This window comes from Atractosteus spatula, chromosome 4 (assembly GCF_055471065.1).
Source record: "Atractosteus spatula isolate fAtrSpa1 chromosome 4, fAtrSpa1.hap1, whole genome shotgun sequence".
NCBI classification, from domain to species: Eukaryota; Metazoa; Chordata; class Actinopteri; order Semionotiformes; family Lepisosteidae; genus Atractosteus; species Atractosteus spatula.
The window spans coordinates 65,338,394-65,358,369 of NC_142709.1; the positions used below are offsets into that span (position 1 = coordinate 65,338,394).

General features: G+C 37.8%; 1 protein-coding gene across 1 annotated transcript in view; it reads left to right on the forward strand.

Moving 5' to 3' along the window:
• Nucleotides 1-19,976, forward strand: part of dis3l2 (DIS3 like 3'-5' exoribonuclease 2) — a 126,935-nt gene that overhangs the window by 18,853 nt on the left and 88,106 nt on the right. The window contains exon 6 of the mRNA XM_088912905.1: nt 12,531-12,744. Coding sequence (XP_088769031.1) covers nt 12,531-12,744 — 214 coding nt within the window. The remainder of the gene's footprint in view (nt 1-12,530; nt 12,745-19,976) is intronic.

The window sequence follows — 19,976 nt, forward strand, 5'->3', positions numbered from 1 at the left end:
GATGGGCGGCAAGAGCTTCCAGGGTTCTTCATCTTGGGTCTGTTTTCATATCTGCAACTATACCTTCCGAAAGGGCAATTTAGGTGAGGAGAACATTAAAACCATTTGGTTTCATTCAGTTTGAAGTAAAAGCCGTTAAAGGTGATACATCTGCAAGTGCTCAATGTAGTAATTTTTTTCTCTTTATTCTTAGAGTTTCTACGCAGTGTTTTGAGGTGTGAAGAAGGCTGAATACACATGACTAAATATAAGTAGTATTTTTTTCGGCGGCTGCTGACTTGTTAGAGAGGGAGGAGTTATTATTTGCCATACGGTATGTTCATGTACATTGGCATTCTTATTTGTGCCATTCTGTTGGGACGTGTACATTTACAATAGACAACACTTTCACACAATGTACACAGTACATATCACATCAGTAAATAATACTGACGGTCACAGCCGATCATCATGCACAACATACAACGGGTAGTACGGAACAATAAATGCAGAACGATATGTCAGCCAAGTAAAACAATATAAAAGATGTAAATACATATGGGAGGAAGGAGAATAACGTGTCAGAGGTCATTTTTCACAGCCTTGTATTCAGTTAGTAAGCTTTGCTTAAGACTGGTGAGGCAAGTAAACTGTCTTTTCTTTCCAGTATCAAAAGAACAAGTGTGAGGCACTATTACATATTTTTCACGTCCGGCTCTGCAATCTTTAAAGGGAAGTTGCAAGACTTAACCGTATTGATAAACCCCTTTTTCCCGCAGGGTGTAGTCCAGGTTTGATTTGTACACAATAGAATGAGCCAGTAGGTGTGCCTTCATCTTTCGACACTTGGAAAGGCTGAGAAGGGAAGTCCCCGTGTGCAGTATCACTATGAGCAGTTTCCTGTGGACCAGACAGAGGTCTTGACATCAGCCTGTAATTATGTCAAGAGAGTTGGTCTCAGATGTATCTGAGGCTAGGGTCACTTACTGTAAATTGAGGCTGCTTGTACCGGTACATGGTTCTTTATGGTTAAGCTTGTAGGCTACTTAAAACAAAAATGATATAAAGCTCCAAGACAAGACACTGATGCTAAGGCATGTCTTAAACATTAAGTAATGGTGGTATTTGTGGGCTTTACTGAAATGATAAAATTAATTCCATTGCTTTTGTCTTCTGCATGATCAACAGGAGAGAATGAGTTACACGTTTTCACTTCCAAGATCTATCAGACATTCCATGATGTGCAGATTGTCATGCACATACATAAGTTATTCAGCGATGTCTCTAGTGTACTAAAGCTTCTTTGTTCCTGCAGTTACAGGCTGTGTTTATAAAATGTTTTACAATCCACTGTGATACATTAATTCACACCACACCTTTCACTATATTGAGCCATTCTTCATTGTTAGCCATAGAGAAATCCTTGCAGATTGTGTGTTTAATAATACTGTATCTGTGCACATCTTTTCCCTTTCTGTATTACCTGGGCATTTTGTGGTTAATTTTTGCCTCCCAGTTTATCATTGTTAAGGATTCAAAAATAATAGTTTTCACATAATGTAAGTGGAGTCCGTATTAGTACCTTCCATCAGAAACAAAAAATATTAATACGTGGAAGTTGTTTTTTTCAATATTTTGTAATAGCCACCCTTCAGGTTTTATTGTTGACAGGTTTGGTTATTACAGTCACTTTACAGTAGGGAACATACTGTAGCAACACTTTGACACACCACGGGCAAGTCAAGTTTGTGCTCTTTTTAATAAAATTTCATATCCCCCCAACATGACAGACCTATTGTTTAAACGGTATGTTTTCATCCTGAAACTTTAGGTTGTGAACTTTGTATGAAGTCATGTCTTAAGTGGTTTAGGATTTCCATTTAACATGCACTTAGGTATGTGATGTTAAACTCACTTTTACCTGGATATTGTGCTGCTTGTGTTAATGGAAACAGATCAATACTGATTCCTGTGCTCCCGTCTCAGACAACTGATACATTAAACTGATATATCACGCAACAAAATAATTACTTTACATTCACTTTACATACTTTACTTGTACAAGGTATAGTGCCTACCAGAATTGTTCAGACCTTTCCCATTTTGTGAAATGACAAAATAACGCATATACTTTTTAAACTATAATTGAAAATGTCTAACGGTAAGATAAATTACAATAAATGTCAGTAATGACTGAAGAGAAAAAAGATGAAGTATAATTGAATTACAGCACCAACACTTTTTAGGTATGTCTCTAACATCTTTGCACTGCCTTGGTGCAGTCTTTGCCCATTCTGGGGGGTTGCTTTTGGACAGACGTTATCAAGTCTTTCCACAAATTCTCACTGATTTAGGTCAGGACTATCGACCTCTGAAGAACTTTCTTAGTCTTAATCCACTCCAGTGCTTTGGATCATTGTCCTGCTGAAAGGTGAATTTTTCTCTCGGTTTAAGGTCTGAAGCAGGTTTTCCTCTAAGATTTGCCAGTACTTTGCTCCATGTTCCCATCGTTCTTGAACAGCTTCCCAGTCGCTGCTGATGAGAAGCAGAGCTATAACATGCTGCCACCACCATGTTTAAAAGCAGGGATAATGTTGACTGAGTGATGCACTCTGTTGTGTTTGCATTAGATGTAATGCTTTGCATTTTCACCACAAAGTTCTAGTCATGTCTTGTCTGACTGCAAAACCCTTTGTCAGGTTTTTCCAGGTACTTTGTTGCTAACCCCACGCCGGATCTGAATTTTTTTTTTCTGTTTCCTACAAACATCCTTTGTGGAGTGGCTAGTCTATTAATTGACCTATGGACACATGTATTTTGAAATAATGTGAACCACGAGTAGGGTGTCATTAAGGTTCTATTAATGCACCTAAAATAGTTCAAAGTGTCATGACTGCAAATGTTAAAGCAACAAAATGTGTGAACTGTGCAAGGGTCTGAATAGTTTTGCAAAGTACTGTAGCTGTTTAATTTCATTGGCATGTCATGCACTTTTCTTGAGGGATACAGTGTCTTCCAGTTTCTCAGGTTTTCTCTCACCTGTCTGTATTATTCTATTTGAAATGATTTACTTATTTAGACAATGGATTTTTTGGAAGGTCTTCAGTTTCTGTTGATGTAACGTAGCTATAAAACCTGATAGACATGCACTGGAGCTTCGCATTGCATGTTTTTACTGTCCAGCTAACATCTTGGCATGGCAAGTAAGCCTTCACTGAGCAGAGCTGTTTATGAGCACTGTTTCCTGTGTACAAAAACACCAACCCACTCACTGAGAGAACTCTTTTCTTTACATAGGAAATGTTTGTGGTGTTTTTAATTTAACTCTTAAAAAAACTGGATGCCAGTGGCTCCACTGCTACAGTCACTCACTCAGGAGCGCAGGCTGAGCTCTGTGATCCACATGCCACGAGACTGAACCTGGGTCAGGTCTGTGACTGGGATTCCTCGTGTGGCAGTGCACCATTGGGTTGCAATAAGCCTGGTGGAGCTGTTCCTGTTCCCACTGGGCACCTATAGCTTGTGATGTTGGTAAGAGATGTGCTCTTTCTCGAGTGAGCTCTGAGCCTCTTGGATGTTTCTGTGGGGTTTGTAGTCTGTTGACTGGGGGTGGGTGGGCTGATTGAAGGACAGTAACTGCACTTCCTCATTCTGCATGTGTGGTTATAGGGGGCATCACTGCGTGCTGAGTTGTAAACACACTATTAGCATTTTCAGTTTGGGTCTGTATTAATAAAATTAATTGGTGATGTGAAAATGATCATTAATACCAGGAACTGCTGGAATATTGGAGTGTGTTGACTGCACCCACCCCTGTGCTTTATATTCCTGCTCCCTTCCTCTTTCTGGCCTCTCAGCCAAGATGTTCATTCTTCTTTCTTCCTGCTCTTCAGCGTGGAATTACCCTCTACAGGAATTTGGTATGTTACCACACTGAATAAGCGACCTGAAAGAGTATGCCTAAATATTTAGTCTGTTTATATAGATTAAGTGCCGTTGGTTTTTGTCACTGAAAAGTAGTTTGAACCACACACAAGTAGCTTTTCTACCCAGCCTGCTGGGTTGTGTCACTGTTGGAAGATGCTGTCCCGACCCCCGTTAAAAGAGTGTTGCAAGTCAGCCTGTGACTGTGTCTGAGCCTCGTCGTCACAAGTCCTGAGTAGTCGGAAGCAGCTTGCTCTGTAATGCCAAGGAGCCATTCAAAGCCTTGCTTGTCGATAGTTGATATGCAGCAGCTGGGCTACCAGTCACTTCAGTACAGCGAGGGAGCAGCTGAGATAAAGGAATAAAGGTGGAGAACATCGCCCCATCCCACCCGTCCCACCCCATCCCTTTCCCTCTCTTTTTTCCTTTCCTTCCTGTGCTTTATCAGATCCTTAAGACTATTAGTGAGTCATTTTGTTCAGATCACAGCCTCATAGTTAATAAAGTTGCTTTGTGTCAGTATAGATTTGATTCATGTTATTTGCCATTCTGAGCTTCCTGTAATGGGAAAGCAGCAGTCTCCTTACGGGAATTTCTCTCTTTATAAACGAAACTGTTTACTTTTTGGCATTTCTTTAATTTTGATGACAGAAACTAAGATTTTAAGCTCCTTACACATTTTAGAAACAAGTTTTAGATATATTGATTCCCCTTCTTTTTTGATATTGACTGCCACTTGCAAAATCCTATCTGTTTAAATACACTGTGAGATGGAGCTTGGAGAGTTTGAATAGTTTTCTCTGATAGAAAAGATAGTAGGGTTGATTTTAGGAGTGAATTTTGAGTAAATGTCATATATTAAGAATGTTGTTAACCTGGTATTCTGCACTCACTATCAAGTTTGCACCTTTAAATTAGATTGTTAATTATGTGATTTGCATTAAAATGTATATATCTGCGTATTGCCTCAGTGCACCTCTGTACTTTTTACTTAGGTACCACACATTTATTGTTCTGTACTGGCTACTGTATGTTGTTGTGTGTGATGGTTGGTTTAACTGTCATTGTTTACCATTTTGTAATATACTGTGCACACTTCCAGAGAGAATGGCGCCAATAAGAATCCCAAAGTACACATAGAAATGGCAAATAAACTCCTCTATCCATAAAAGAACAAAGTGAGAACTGGAAGGCATCTGGAAGAGTAAAAAGTGCAGAGTAAGCAAGATGGTAGGTGTCTGCCTTGCATTTAGACAGTTAATTCACACCGCCCTCTTACAACAGTTGAAGCAGTGTAAAAAAGATCCTTGAGAGAGCCATCTTTCACCTCAGAATTGCAGCTGTTGTGTATTACGAGCTGTTTTTACCTTTTTCCAATGACATCTATGGTAAAACATTTTGTCTAAGCCCTATTGTGATGTTTGTTTTACGTCGTATATTGAACAAACCGAGGATTCCAGTTATTGTACATTGCACAAAATCTGGTTTCTTTTTCTATTAACGTCCCACCAAAATATTTGTTTCTGAATGGCAGTGTGTATCATTTCATGTGGAAGGAGACCTGACTTGACATCTGTTAAAAACTGGATTTAAGGGATACTATCAGTGCGGTCTCCTGAACCACTTCCTTTTGCACAGACAGGTGTATAGACACCTAGTACAGTCGCCTTTTCAGAAAAAGGACAAATGAAAAGATCTGTGAAACCTCACACGTTACCTGATCGTATTGAATACCCAACCTAATTTTTTCTAATAAAAAAGGATGACGTCTTGATGTGGGGAAAAATAAGGTCTTCTGCTCCAAGTATTTTTTTTCTAATTTAATAGAAAAAAAAGAGAGAGTTTGAGAGTTTGTAGAGTTTGTCTGTGGGATCTGACGTCACTACTCCTTTGTGCTGTTTTAACTGCATGAATATCTTGCTGTGGACATTCAAGGCTAGCAAATGGCTTACCACTAAAAAATGACTATTCTACATAGGCATCTGTATAAGAAATGGTATGGTGGTATGATGTCTGACCTCCAGTTTTAGCTGTTTTGTAACAGGGCTGATTTCCTGGGCAGTTGTATTAGAAAAGGCGGATTGCAAAAAAACCCAACTTATTTTCCAATTCAGTCATTTTAGTAAGATGAGGTTTATGTTGCTGTGAAATACAAGAATTATCTTATGAGCTATATTGGACTATATGGCATGACATTTGTCTTTGGTTAGGGGATTAAATAAAGTCCATGTATCCACCACACCCAGAATCCAACATCTGTTGGCGAGTAGTTGACATTTAGGTCCTTAGTGATTGTGCCAATCTCTGCTTTCACTGCTCTTATCTCAGTTTTTACATGTTGCTTTAGCTGTCCCGTTGAGTTCCAGTTCAGAAGAACTAAGCTCTTACAGTTTCTTCTTGGTGAAGTAGCAGGGGAAGAGTCTGTCCAACCTCTCTGCTGTCTTTGAGGATCACAAATACAAAATATACACAATGCACTATAACAAAAATAGGAACAAAGTTTCTGAACTTTGACCTCTGAACTTTCCCCCCCCCCCCACAAGAAAAAAAGTGGGGTCTGGCTGGCTCTATCTCTGAGCTTCAACCCTTGGGTTCTGGTCTTATGACCTCCACAAAAGCCGGTAATTGAAAGTCAATTTAAGCAAATCCCGATACAGAGTCGTATATTGAACAAACCAAGGACTCCAGTTACTGTACATTGTACATATCTGTGCAGGAGATATAGTCCAGGGTGAACACCCTGACTGGTTATACTGGCTAATTGGATACCCCAAGTGACCCTAGTGGTCAGTAGAAACAATGGTTTTCTGATTTAATGTTCCAGCTAAACTTTTCATCAGTAGTGTGTTTTAGTATTTAGGTTTCATTGTCGTTAGGTTGGCGGCTCTTATTAAAAGGACTGAAAAGGGAAAAACCTCCAACCTTCCGCAAAGTAGACGATTTTCCCCTTAGATTTGAAATGCCCTCATTGTAATTTGATCAGGTAACTGAAACTATAAAAAGTTCGTTTGCCTGGCAACTCTTGCATCAGTTTTTCCTTGGAGGCCTGTCGTGGTTGATGTCTGTATTTCAAATTAATGTAATCCAGTCAATATAAACTTAGAGAAATGTGCATTGCTTTATAACACCTGCCATGCTGCAGTCTGTTAAAAAATTTCCAGAGCAGGGTTTTAATTATTTTAGTAGTACCTGTTTCTTGTATAAATCTGGACGTTTTGTTTGTAAGTTGGTCCACTGCTCATGATGTGAAGTTTAAAAACTGCTGTTGAAATTCAAGTTAACAGGCAATGTATTCAATTAAACGATATCTGTTTGATTCAGCATTTTTTAGAAAATTAACTTTTAAGATTTTGAGCTTATAACTAAAAAAATCTGCAGTGGAAAAGAACAAATTCAAGTTAACAGGCAATGTATTCAATTAAACGATATCTGTTTGATTCAGCATTTTTAGAAATTTAACTTATTTTGAGCTTATAACTAAAAAAATCTGCAGTCGAAAAGAACAAATGCTTCTATTTGAAGTAAGATTCAAATATTGTTTTATGGAATACATTTATTTTACACATATAGAATGCCCATATCTCATGAATTTTAATATTAAAAATAATTTTTGTAGAAAAGTTAGTACAAATTACACAGGCAGTGGAAGGTGATAAGGTGTGAAGATGACTTTTGGTACTCTGTCCTGAATATTGACATCTAGGCAATTTTTTTCAATCCTGCTTCTAAAAGTTTTTAAAAGTGGTTCTATCAACAAAATATTTGTTTTACTTGCTCAAACTTCCTTCTATGATATTTATTCTGTTTTTTTTTGTCCTCAAAAAGTGTGAATATTTTAACCAGTAATTTACAGCATGGTTAACAGAGCATTCTGGCCTCTTAACATTGTACGTATATACAAATGTCTATGTAAAACAAAGATTCAAGCATTCCTTTCTCATAAATTACGTATGCTATTAGGCAGAACATTTATTCCAGAATAATTCTATACATCCTGGACATATACTGTATTTGCTTTCTTCTGTGGCAAGTTCAGGGAAAATTCAGACAAAATCTTTGCAATGTCCCTTTTCTTGGCTTTTCAGCTACATTTTTTCATTTGATCAAAAATGTAAGCTTATCACTGTTTCTTTCAAATATGTTATGTAATTTAGCAAGCACATGTCATAAGTTTACTATGTATTGAGTAACTGAAGTGTTTCTGATGTGCTAGTTGAATTTAACAACTTGGGGGGTGGGGAGAGCTCTTAAATTTGTAACTCATGGTGTAAAGAGTTATAAATGTGTGCATTTCTAGTGTGTATTATCTTTCTGCTTTTCAAAACTCTTAAGCAAGTGATAAATTTGAGAGGCTTTTATCTATATTTCTTTTTCACAGTTTCAGTACCTTTGAATAGAGGTTACTGCTGGCTGTACTCACACATACTGAATAAGTTACATTCACACTACTATGAAAAAGTTACCACAGTTTAGATCAGTACTTGACCACTTATAATAATGAAAGTTCAAGTCCTGTAGCATTATTTGAGTGCGATATTAAGCCGTGTTCATAAAGGTGCTCACAGCCATTGTCTTCTGAAGTCTCTTCTTACAAAGCTTGTGAATTAGCTTTTAATATACGGTTATAGATGTAAAATAAGAGAAGGTATTATTTAATCAGTAGCCAAAAGAATGGGTCCTATTGTTTGTTCCATCTTGTGTGTTAAGAAGGCCCACCCACTTTTAAACTCCTAATAGCCAGCTCTCTTCTAAATGTCAAGTTAGCTGTAAGCAGGTAATCCTATTTCTGGAAGAGCTCCTACTGAGTCCTCAGTTTTGTATCTAGTAAAACTTTCAGGTGTGTGTAAAGCAACTGCTTAAGATGATGGTGTCAGATTGGCTGATCTTTTAGGTTTACTTACAGTTTCGGTAGAGTTTTATCTAAGTATAGGTTCTTTTGTATTTGGGATTTGCAAACTTGTGACTAGTGATCGTTTCTTGCCATTGTTTTCTGGAGCTCCCATTTTTAACCTCTCGCTTGAAATCAAACACCATAGTGTTTTTCCCAGAACATTCTTGGAAATCAAAGTTTAATGTCCTTATTTTTCTTCTTGGAAAGTGAAGGAAAATATAAATAAAACGCAAAACCATCTGGCCATATTCTGCCTGTACTTATCCATTATTCTTTCTTAATTTGCTGGTAAAGTAGCGGAAGTGTCTTAACCGAGTTTAAGTAGAACTCTTACTTGTCTAATTGGTCTGGGGAATTTTAAAAGTATCGGATTTAGAGACGGGTCAGAAGTGTAAGAAGTGTGGGGGTTTGGAAGGGATCATGCTATCTAGTCACCAAACTGGATGTAAGAAAGAACAGTGCATCAAAGACATTATTAAATTGTCACTATCAGGCTTTAATTTTCATCTCCTTTTAAGTAAATATCCGCATAAAGTACAATGGAGGACGCCCTATTGAGGAAGTTCTCACTTGAATAGTTGTCTCTTAGGATAACTTACATAAATTGTTCTAAAAAGATCCAATTAGAGCTATTCATTAAAAAAAAGAAAAAGCAAAGGGATTCTTGGCAGACCAGCGAATTAACTGGAAATTTCTATTGCTTGTTTTGGCTGACAACTTTCTCCTTAGCAGTGTGTGCTGCGTCCCAGGTGTGCAGTTCTCAGCTTCTGAAGAGTTTGTTAAAATAGCCGCAGACCGCACTTGTGAACAGCCACTTAAACCTCAATGAGGGGTAACTCTGAGACAAAGCTTTGGTTTGCTTTTTTCTCTGCTCTCTCCAACCCTTTATATTCATAGGTGAGTTCATTCTGAAAATATAGAATAACAGCCACTAAAAATGTAGGCATTGCCCTACCAAAGGGAGTATTAGAAAGTGGTAAGTTCAATGATGGGTAACCTGGAACAGGAATTTTCCTCATTCATCATTTCCAGGGTATCCACAGAAGAGTCTTAACACTCCAAAAGTGTGCATGCCTTTGACATATTGCTTAAGGCAACATCAATCCTGGCTAATGTCTTTCTTCTCTTTTCAGCATGGAATAAACCTTTAACTTGTTACCTTTAACCCTAGCAGCATATGCATGCTGACGCAGCTCCCTACTTGAACTACTAATGTCAGGTCTGACAGTCTTAACTGTTTATCAACGGTGTTTGACTAATTCAGAAAAAAAGTGATTAGAAGCACAGTCCCGGCTGCAAGAATCAGCTGACACAAATGGCTGAAGGCAAAATTCAGAACTTGAGAGAAGACCAGAGAGGTGTCACATATCTCAGTAAGCAAATTACAGAATTGATGACTTGTTTCAGCTGTAATTGCTACTGAAGGTGCACATACGTGCTATTAGGAGAATTTTCTTTTGACAACACTGTATGTTTATACTGTCCAATTACCACTGGTAAGGATTATTTTTATATATATATAAATATATAATTTATATATATATATAAAAAAGATCGTATAGATCTCCAGAAGAAAAAAATAATTTCTTGGATATCCTGTCATAGTCAGCTGAAACTGATTTCATTTTTTTTTGTTGAAAATAAAAGTGAGGGGATTTTCTTAAAACAGGCCACATACTGTATATTTTCTTAATCTTTAAAATTAAGAAAGATGAATTTCAAATCCATGTGTCATAAATTAACATTTCCCCAAAATTCAGCACTCACCCAATGTTGAACTATTGAGACCGTTTAATGAACTCAGTGGTAATTATTTAATTTAATTGCCCAATATTCTAACATGTAATTTCATTCAAATAAGTCCAGTAGTTTTACAGTGTCTTTACCTTAGTAGATTTTAAAGAGGCTTGCAACACACCATTAAAGAATGTGTTTGTACACAGGTTTCTTATTTGAAACAAAAATCAGATTACCTTTCTCTTGTATTTTTTTGTGTACCTTTTAATATCTTAACTGATACTCAGTGTTGTCTATATGTCTATAAAATTCTGCAGAATTCAGTTATTAGAATATTTATTTTTCATTGTCAATAATATTGATACAATTCTTGATTATTATTTTTAAGCTTTTGTGTGCAGAAACAGCACACATAGCTCTGTAATACATCCATAATTTCTGGCATCAAGCTAAATATGTGTGAGTTCTTATGAATGGGTGTTCAGTGTTTTTTTCTGTTTTGTCATTTTTTAGCAGAGTAATTTTCAAAGGCCAACAAAAACGTACGGGTCATTTCCAATAAGTGCATAGTTTCTGGTAAAGGTTTTCTATACATCTGAGAATGGATGTGAAAAGAACATTGCACTGACTGACAGAAATGAGGGATGAAACTCATTCTGAATTTTCATTTACCTGTTGTCAGGGTGATGGCTGTTTATTAGTATTGGGAGATTGGGAAGAATATTTGCAACTGATAGCAGCAAATTAATATAACCTAGTAACTTCACCTTTGAAGACAGAAACAGAGTGTTCATTAAATGAAACATTGTTTTGGGGTGTTCCCCTGTTATTTTTAATTATGCATCAATAATAACTGCTTGCTGAAACTAATATTCCCGGACAATTTTGTGTCCAAGAAAAACAGAAAAACCACAAAGTAAGCTTAGCATGTCAACATTGAAAGATTTGCCTTAGTAGGGGATAGGTTTTCTGCTGTAATGTTACTGCAGTTGCAGGAAAGAAAGTGTTTTTCTTCTGTCTTTTGAATGCCAAAGCAAGAATTTTTCATCATCGACAATGATTTTTTTTCAGCATGGGAAGGTTTAGAACTCTTGAAAAGTGAGACGTTGTGGTGGTGGTTATTGGCAGACCAAAAAGCACCATGCCAGACCTCTCTTGAGTTTTCCAAGTAAACTTGAGTCCTGTTGCTGACCTGAGCAACCCCAGGCCTTTCAATTTTAGGTTGAACTTGGTCGTAATTTTGTGAGGTGGACTTCCAAAGCTTTTTTTCTTTTGCAGGTCTTGAACCCAGTCCCCCAATGGCTAAAGAGACAGCCAGTCGGAGTGATATAAATGAACCATAAATAAGTAACCTATTTAGACCCAAATGCAAGTAACACTTTTTGGATGTGTTTTGTAGAACAAACACTGGAATTTAACTTTGTATAATCTGAGAGCGGTGGGTTATTCCTTGCATGTTAATTTCTTTGATTGCGTGTCTTCTCCAAAATATATGGTGAGTAAGTGGCTGCATCTGCAGGATCAGTGATGTGGAGGGGAAAAAAAAGAGACTTAAAATTAATTTTATCTTCCGATATGGTTGCAATCATCACAGTAAATATACCCGGAGCAAAGCTTTACAACAAAAGTTGGCCATGTTCAGTTATTTTTCTTATGCTTGCTGACTGAAATCAAAGTGTCTTGTCTATTTGGAGGAGTGTTCTCTTTCCCCTTCAGTTTAATGGTGTAGAACCAAAATGAGCTTCTAAAGTGTCCAGAAAAGACATGACCGTAATAAAACGATCCAACAGGAAATGAAAAGAATATTGCAGTTTTTAAAACTGATGGGTTTTTGCCCATTATCTGACTCCAATCCAGGTTTTTGATATAGGTTTCTGTCTCAACAGTAGTCTTGAGTAAAGAGGGGGCCAGCCTCAGATCCAGGCCGGATGAAGCCGATCTGTTTTGCTCTGTGTTTTTTTTTGCGTGATGGTGGTGTTCTGTGTCTGTTGCTGTGCAGGTGATAAAGCAGGACGGCGAAGGGGAGGGGCTGAGAGAGCCGGAGGTCCACGCCGAGCCCCCTTTGCCGTGTGTGGACGCTGTTCTGGGCAGATGTGCGGTGGAGGAGCATGGTCCTGACGTTGTCACCGAAGCGCAGTTGGACAGAGACGACCAGGAATCAGCCCTTGATTTGCTTGCCAGCAGAATAGAACCATTAAACCTCAGCACTCCTGGTGAGTTTCACAGCACGCCCATGTTCCTCAATATTATTTTTGAGTATGCGGACAGCAGGGAGTGAGTGTACACATCTGTATTGGAGATTTCATCACTACAAAAGATTTCTTCAGCACAAGGCACGTCATTGCATATTCCTCCCATCCTCCCTTCAGGAAGCGTCTCCCTCTTCTCAGTTCTCTATTTTTGTAAGACCTGCTATTTAAAAATTTAGGCACTGCTAGGCCATCAACTGGAAGAAAAAAAAACAAAAACAAAAAGCTTGCATTACTATTACATGGTCCTGTTTCAATTAAATTCCAATCCTGTGAATTGGAGGATAAGGGAAGTGGTGTTACCCTGAGAATTGAGAGAACTGCCTTGTCCAATTACAGTACATGCCATAACGAGAAACAAAAAAAAAAGTGATAACTTAACCTAGCTTGTTTCCTCATTCGTTTTCATGTCCAGTTTTTTTAGTCAGTTTCTCAGAATCTGACACAAGGCTCTCTCCAAATGTGTTTGGATCTAGCCTTTCAAGGCAGAGCGAGCTTGGGTGATTGCAGGTCACTCCTCCTGGCCCCCAACACTCTGATAGGGTCAGCCTGGATTTGAACCAGGGTACAGGCTGTTGCAAGCTTTTAAATCATCTTAAACTGACAGAATAGTCATTGCTAAAAAAATCTTTTGAAGTTTTTTTTTAAAGTTTGGAGTATTGTACAGATACAGATTCATTGCAAGTGACATAACTTGAAATTTAAGAACCTGGGGCTTTTTTATTGGCAGCAGCAGACCTAGATACGACCTGTTTAGACAAGGTTCATAGAGTTCTCACCAGGCACTGACTAACAGTCGACTCATCAGTGTCTTCTAGTTACTATTACGGTTATGTAAACATGTGAAATAATAGGAAAAACAACTTTGCAACGGAAGTGTTAGTGAACTGTGAATAACACGGCTCTCATTATTTTATATGTAAGGTGGTTAGGCTGGTAGCAGGTCTCTAGTCATTCTAAGAGGTTCATTGCTTGTGATGCAAAATGAGTCGACACCCTGATGTAATAATTTTCCCAGGGCTGTCCTCGTGTTTGTGTGCACGTGTGCTGTCTTTATTTAATTAGTCTGGACAGTGAAGTAGTGGCTGAGCAGTACAGGAAGGTCAGCCTTGTGCTTTTGCTATAATATGATGTGTTGTCAGGGACTTTCACAATGTCTAGATATCTCCCTTTTCATATCTTATCTCGAATAGTTACTCATTGAGTATAAGTAATACAAACTTCTCTTAATTCCCCTTCAGCTCCCATTACAGTTTTTGCTTTTATCAGTTATGTTGGGAGTGGAATTAGATTATTTCAGTAATAAATCTAAATATCGTTTAGTTTCATTATTCTTTCTGTTGTTGAAGTGAACTAAAGGAAATGTTGTTTTTTAACTAGACTCTTGCAATTGGTAAGAGCTGTCTTGTTAAAAAACTTTTTTGGCTTTTAAACCTTTGAATGAAGAAACCTTTCCAGGTTTTGTTTTATGTATGATGTGAGGTCTTGCCAGAAGAACCCTAAGTTGTAAGCACATTGGTGCAAATAGAATCAAGGCTTTAGTACTATTTGAGAAATAGCAGCGGTATATGGTACTGCTGTATGTCCACGGTGATAAAGTCTACTGTATGTTTTCTGTAATGAAACAGCACTGCAGAAGTCTATTGTTGAAAGACATTTCATATATTTATAAATACTTAAATCAGTTGAAGTCAGATTTAAAGGTTAATCAGGAAGTTTACACGTGTATAACATTTAAGGCACACATGAATTTTAGAGCAAATATGGGAGTAGATAAGTCAGAACTTGCATACCAGAAACTCTTAGATAGCTTTAGTGTGGTTGATTAATTAATAGCTTGTGACAGGCACAGCATAATATTGAAACTGATCCCAAAGTGTCAGTTCTGATTTAGAACTTGAAACAATTGAGGGAAAGCAGCAAGATGAAAGAAGTGATTGCAAAGCAAGTGCCAGATTAACAATTCATTTCTTCTCTGAGGCCAAGTGTGACTTAAGGCATCTTGAGTGTGATATTTAATGGTATTCCAAAAATAATCTGTTTGTGTTAATTTGACAAGTCTTTGCATTCACTTCAATTAAAAAAATCTTTTGTCTCCGTCTAATAAATGCTCTTGGGTGGTGGAAGGACAAGCTATTTTTATTTTTTTGACTTTTTGAGAGTTTTTTTTAAACAGGTGCATTCAAATAAACCTCTGTGTATAGGATATAAATGTTTGACAAATTCTGAAATACTTGATTGTCCAAGAAAAATGATTGGGTTTCTTTAAACATCTTGCTTGCCAGGTTTCATTTAGCATCTGTTTTAAAATTCCTTCATCGTTCAGTAATTATGAATGCTGAAATGTTCCATTACTCTGTGCTATACCATAACCAGAATAATGAAATTTTAGATTTTAAAATGGAGCTAAATTCAGTTTTCACTGCATTCTGTCAGATTTCCATGTTTTTTTTTCTGTGAAACAATGTATTGATGTTCAAATCGATTCCTTTAACCCCCTTCATACAGTCAGTAAAACTGACCCTCAAGTTTGAAAGAAAAAAAAACGATCCATTAAACAAATGCTCTTTTGTTATTGGGGAGTGCTTCTAATTTAAAATGCATATTTTTTCATTTCCTAAATTTAAACATTGTTCGGTTTGTTCGTAGCTCCTTTTACAATTAGTACCAGCTGATAGCTGGAAAGCAAAATCTGGGATCTGATTATGTAAACGCCTGTTTCCTCACTGGCCATTTCGATTCAAGTTACATCATTTTGACAAGACAGAAGCTTTTATTTCCATTGGTGTTGCTCTGAGTGTTAGCGCTTCGAGGTGAGGCAAAGACAAGGGATTTGATATCATGCTGCAGTTCCATCTTCTCTTTGTTTCTACAGATCTAAAGTTTAACAAACCCTTTTGCACAGTAACCTTGCTTGCTCCCAGAGGACTGGAGTGTACTGGGGTTTTCAGTCCAACTCGGCTCTTGATGAGCTAAACCAGATGGTTACTGGCTTAATGGGACCAATTTAACAGCTCCTCTAAGCTCTTCAGGTTCTGCTGCTCTAAAGAGAACTTTAATCCTGCAGGTACACTGGCCCTCCAGCACCAGGACTGGACCTTGCCTCTGGTCTCGAGGCAAGGTTGTTGTGGTGGATTTTTTTAATGCAAAAGTTTGGCCATAAGCTAAGTGAAAAAGTTAGGTTCTCTAAGCATTCATCATCATCTCAAAATTATTAGACAAAGGTATGTTTTCTTTTGCCCTTTAACAGTTCTTGTTCATCGAAACTGATAATCAGTGTATAATTCTGTGAATTATTTGACGTATATTTTTGTGTTGGGTATAATCTTATGTTTGTAATGAAAACTATTTTTGTATTTTTGGCATTTATCATGGAAATCTCAATATACTCAGAGGTCTGACTGAAAAAATAGCAAATACAGTGCTTTTAATTTGAGCACTTGTTCAGCAAAGCTGACCAGGACTGCACTGCTGGGTGGGAACTACCTCTGGTACTGTGTGTCCTTCAGGCGCATAGTTCCCACAGCTATGGGAACTGGGGGGACATATGGTCCTGGAGGATGTGATTGTCAACAATTTGTGTTTTTGAAAGGAAGCGTTTATTCTTAACATGTGGAAATTCTGATCTTTCGCAGAGTGTGGAACACTGACAGCTCTTGAGAAGTTTTTTTTTTCTGATGGAAAAAAACTATTATAAATGTGTCCTCTTAGCATAGGTCACCAGACAAGTTGAGGACATTTCTCTTTTATTGGGAGCCTCCCCCCGGTGTAGTTCATGTGACCCCCTTATAAGTGTGTCACAGCTGCTGCTCAGTGAGGAGTATATTCCATGAGGGTGGGTCAGACTGACTAATGTCCCGTTCTGCCAGCAGTAAGGGTGGGATAAAGATGACAGTTCAGAACTTATACATGTTTTGGAACTTATTCATTTATTGCTTTGTACCAGTTTTTTGCTTTGATGGGAGTACTCTTCCGAAAGGTGACCACAGGATGTTTTCTCAGGTTTAGAATACGCTCCCTTTAATTGTAACCCAACATAGCATGAAAAAATGGCTATAAGATTTAATGGACAAAGTCATTAATAACCCTTTATGATATCTTAAATGCTTTGTGACATTACAATGCTTCCTGAGATTCCAGAAACGTGTTGGTTTATTGTAATGTCAGTCATTAGTATGTGCCTGAAATAGTTGCTTTAAAAGGCCTTTGAGTCTTTCAGATGTATTCAGTGTATGTGTGCAAAATTGTATACCTAATTGACGATGAAGAGTTTAAGCCCAGTCCTCAAATAAACATCTGGTAATGTATGAATACAGACTGCAGTGCTGCATGTGAAACAACTAGAGCAAGAGCACAAAAAAATGACCTATAATAAAGTCGGAGTCCTGGGACTGCCAAATCCGCAAGAAAATGAACGAGGAATTAATGACTGTAATTGTAGTCCTTCTGTGAAGTGATTCAGACCGGTGCTCAAGCACATTATAAACAGAAAGGTAGCTGCAAATGACAGCTATCGGCTCAGTTGTAAGTAAAATGAAGCCATCAGCTTAAATAGCTGCTAGGAGAGAATACAATTATTTCTAGGATTTGAAGAAAGAATAGTTTTCCGTTTGGTTGCCATACAATTTCAAATATATACTAGTTTCCTGTTTGTAAAGCTCCTAAATCTCATTTTGAAGCATATATGCCTTAAAAATAAGGGTATTATAGAAACTATGATGTTATTTTTTTAAATTCTCTTTTAGAATTTTTATCGAGATCATGTTTGGCACAAACCACACTTTCATATGGAGTTTTACAGTAGTTTAAATGATCCTTGGAGTAAGTAGGTGGGTGACATGGTAGTGTAGCAGTAGCATTGTTGCCTTACTGACTTTCTGTCCTGGGTTAGATTCTGACCTGAGTTTGTAGGTTATTTCCATGCCCATACAGGAGTTCTCCAGATGCTCCTGTTTATTCCCACCTCCCAAAGACTTTCAGGCTAGGTTAGATGATGTCTAGATGATGATGTTAGGTGTGTGTGTGAGAGTGTGTGAGTTCAAGTCCTGCAATGGACTGGGCATCCAGGTTGCATGGCTTTGTGCCTTATGCTTCTGGGATATATTCCAGGTTGTCTTGACCCTTACTAGGAATAAACATCTAATACTGGATGAAAGATTGGAGCAAGTAGGTAGCATCTGCTTTATCAATTATCTCATTATTTTTTAAAAGGCAGCAGAAATGAGAGAAATGAGTCACCACATTTGGCTAAGCTGTAACTTTTTATTTTGAGAGCCGGTGTCCTTGCTGACCGTAACATCAGCAATCCTGTACCCTAAGGACAAATACCTGTGATGAAGTAAACCATTGCTGCAAATGAAATGTAGTGAAATACAGAATAGTCCATTTGACTTAAATTTAGTTTGCTTCTGTTCGGAGGCCTGGCACATTAAACTTTTATTCTGTAATATACACTGTGATTGCTATCCAACACTAGTCGGCGCATCTAGAAAATTCTCCGATGAATGTTGACCTTTCAGTCATTTTTGGTGTGCTTAATAAATCTGATTCTGAGTAGTCAATTCACAGATGTAAGATGGCCAAGTGAGTAGGGGAAACACGTCAGATTTGTCTGACAGTGTTTGAGAGGCAAGCAAAAACATTTTTATTGTATTGTGCTTACTCTGAGTTTAACAGAATTAAGAAAAGGAAGAAACTGGGGGGGGGGAAACATCCTTTTTAAGGTATGTTTCAGAAAAATATTGAGTGCAACAGTATTTCCAGTTTATACAGACTTTAATTTAAATCAGAATAAACATTCATCAGAGGCTTAGAAACCAAATAGTGTACACCTCGGGTAGCCCTGTTTGAAAGATCATGCCGTTTGCACTGAAAAGATGAAAAGACAGTTGTAAACCCAGCGATGTTCACCTGCACTGGAGCAGCAGTCACGTGAAGTAAGACACAGGGAGGCTTGATAGAAGTTAGTTGCTCACCGCCCTGTACGTCCTGGGAGTTTCCTTGCTCTTCTGAATTATGGAACTTTTGTTTTTCCTTTTGAAGTTTTATCTGGACTGTAACGGCAGGATGTCGTGGAGTGCCTCTGTGAAAATGATTTTCTCAGCTGACAGAAAGTAGTTGTGGATGTCAACGGGAAACGGGGAGAAAGAGCAGAGCAAGTCAATTAATCTTGTGCCATTGTTCAGCCGGAAGGGCTGCGCATACGAGGACAGACAGCATTACTAATGGGCTACTATGACTTGCAGAACTCCGCACATATGAACTAAGGGACACACTTGGGCATCAATAAAATTAGTTTTATAGCTGCAAAATACAAATTCATGCAATCCAGAATCTCTTTTAATAGTGTCACAGTTCTGTCACCCTCTCAGTTCTCCTGGGAACTTCGTCTAAATGAGACAGGGCAATTAAAAGCTGAACTCACTGACTAAGCAATAAAACTGTAATGTCTTGCATTTAAGGCATTTAATGTTTTGCTTAGATGTGTTTCAGCATAGGAGATTGTAGTGATTGTTTCTTTAGCATTCTGCCCATGTAGCACTGAGAATTGAAATAGCTTTGTGTTATTTCAAAGCATTTATTTTCAAAGAAAGGTTTTATTTCCAGAAGCGGTAACTTTCATTCTTTTTATTTCATTCCAGTTTCCTTGACGCTGCCTGTTTTGTTTTTGTTTTGACCATATATTTGATTTGTTACTCTTCCGACAATCACATTTTTCATTCCGAGTAGCACATCCCAACATGTCCAGGAGCTTGTGCTCTCAGGGTTTTCCACTTGTGTGTTTCGTTAAGCCTTTTGGAGCTGGCTGCTGAAATAAGCCTGGTATCATTCATCCAGACACCTTCCAGAAGCAGGGGGAGAATGCAGACTTTCCCAAAGAATGAGATATTCTAAGGGTATTTCAAAAAAATCGTAGTAAATACCTGTCATAGAATTGTTGTAATGTCAAGACAAATTGGTTAGTGCTGAAAAATACTGTAACTTTGTATGGAAATATGATTGTGTGATGGGCTAGAATGATCAAATCAGTTTGTATTTTATGTCTCGAGCCTAGTCATGACCAAAATGATTTTCTTGGAAGCAATAAGAAGCTCGTGTGAAAATGGTCGCTCGGTCTATTCCTGGTAGCACATGATAAGCTTCCAGTTAATTCAGTATTATTTTTTTTAAATAAGGAGAACATAGCATAATTTTCA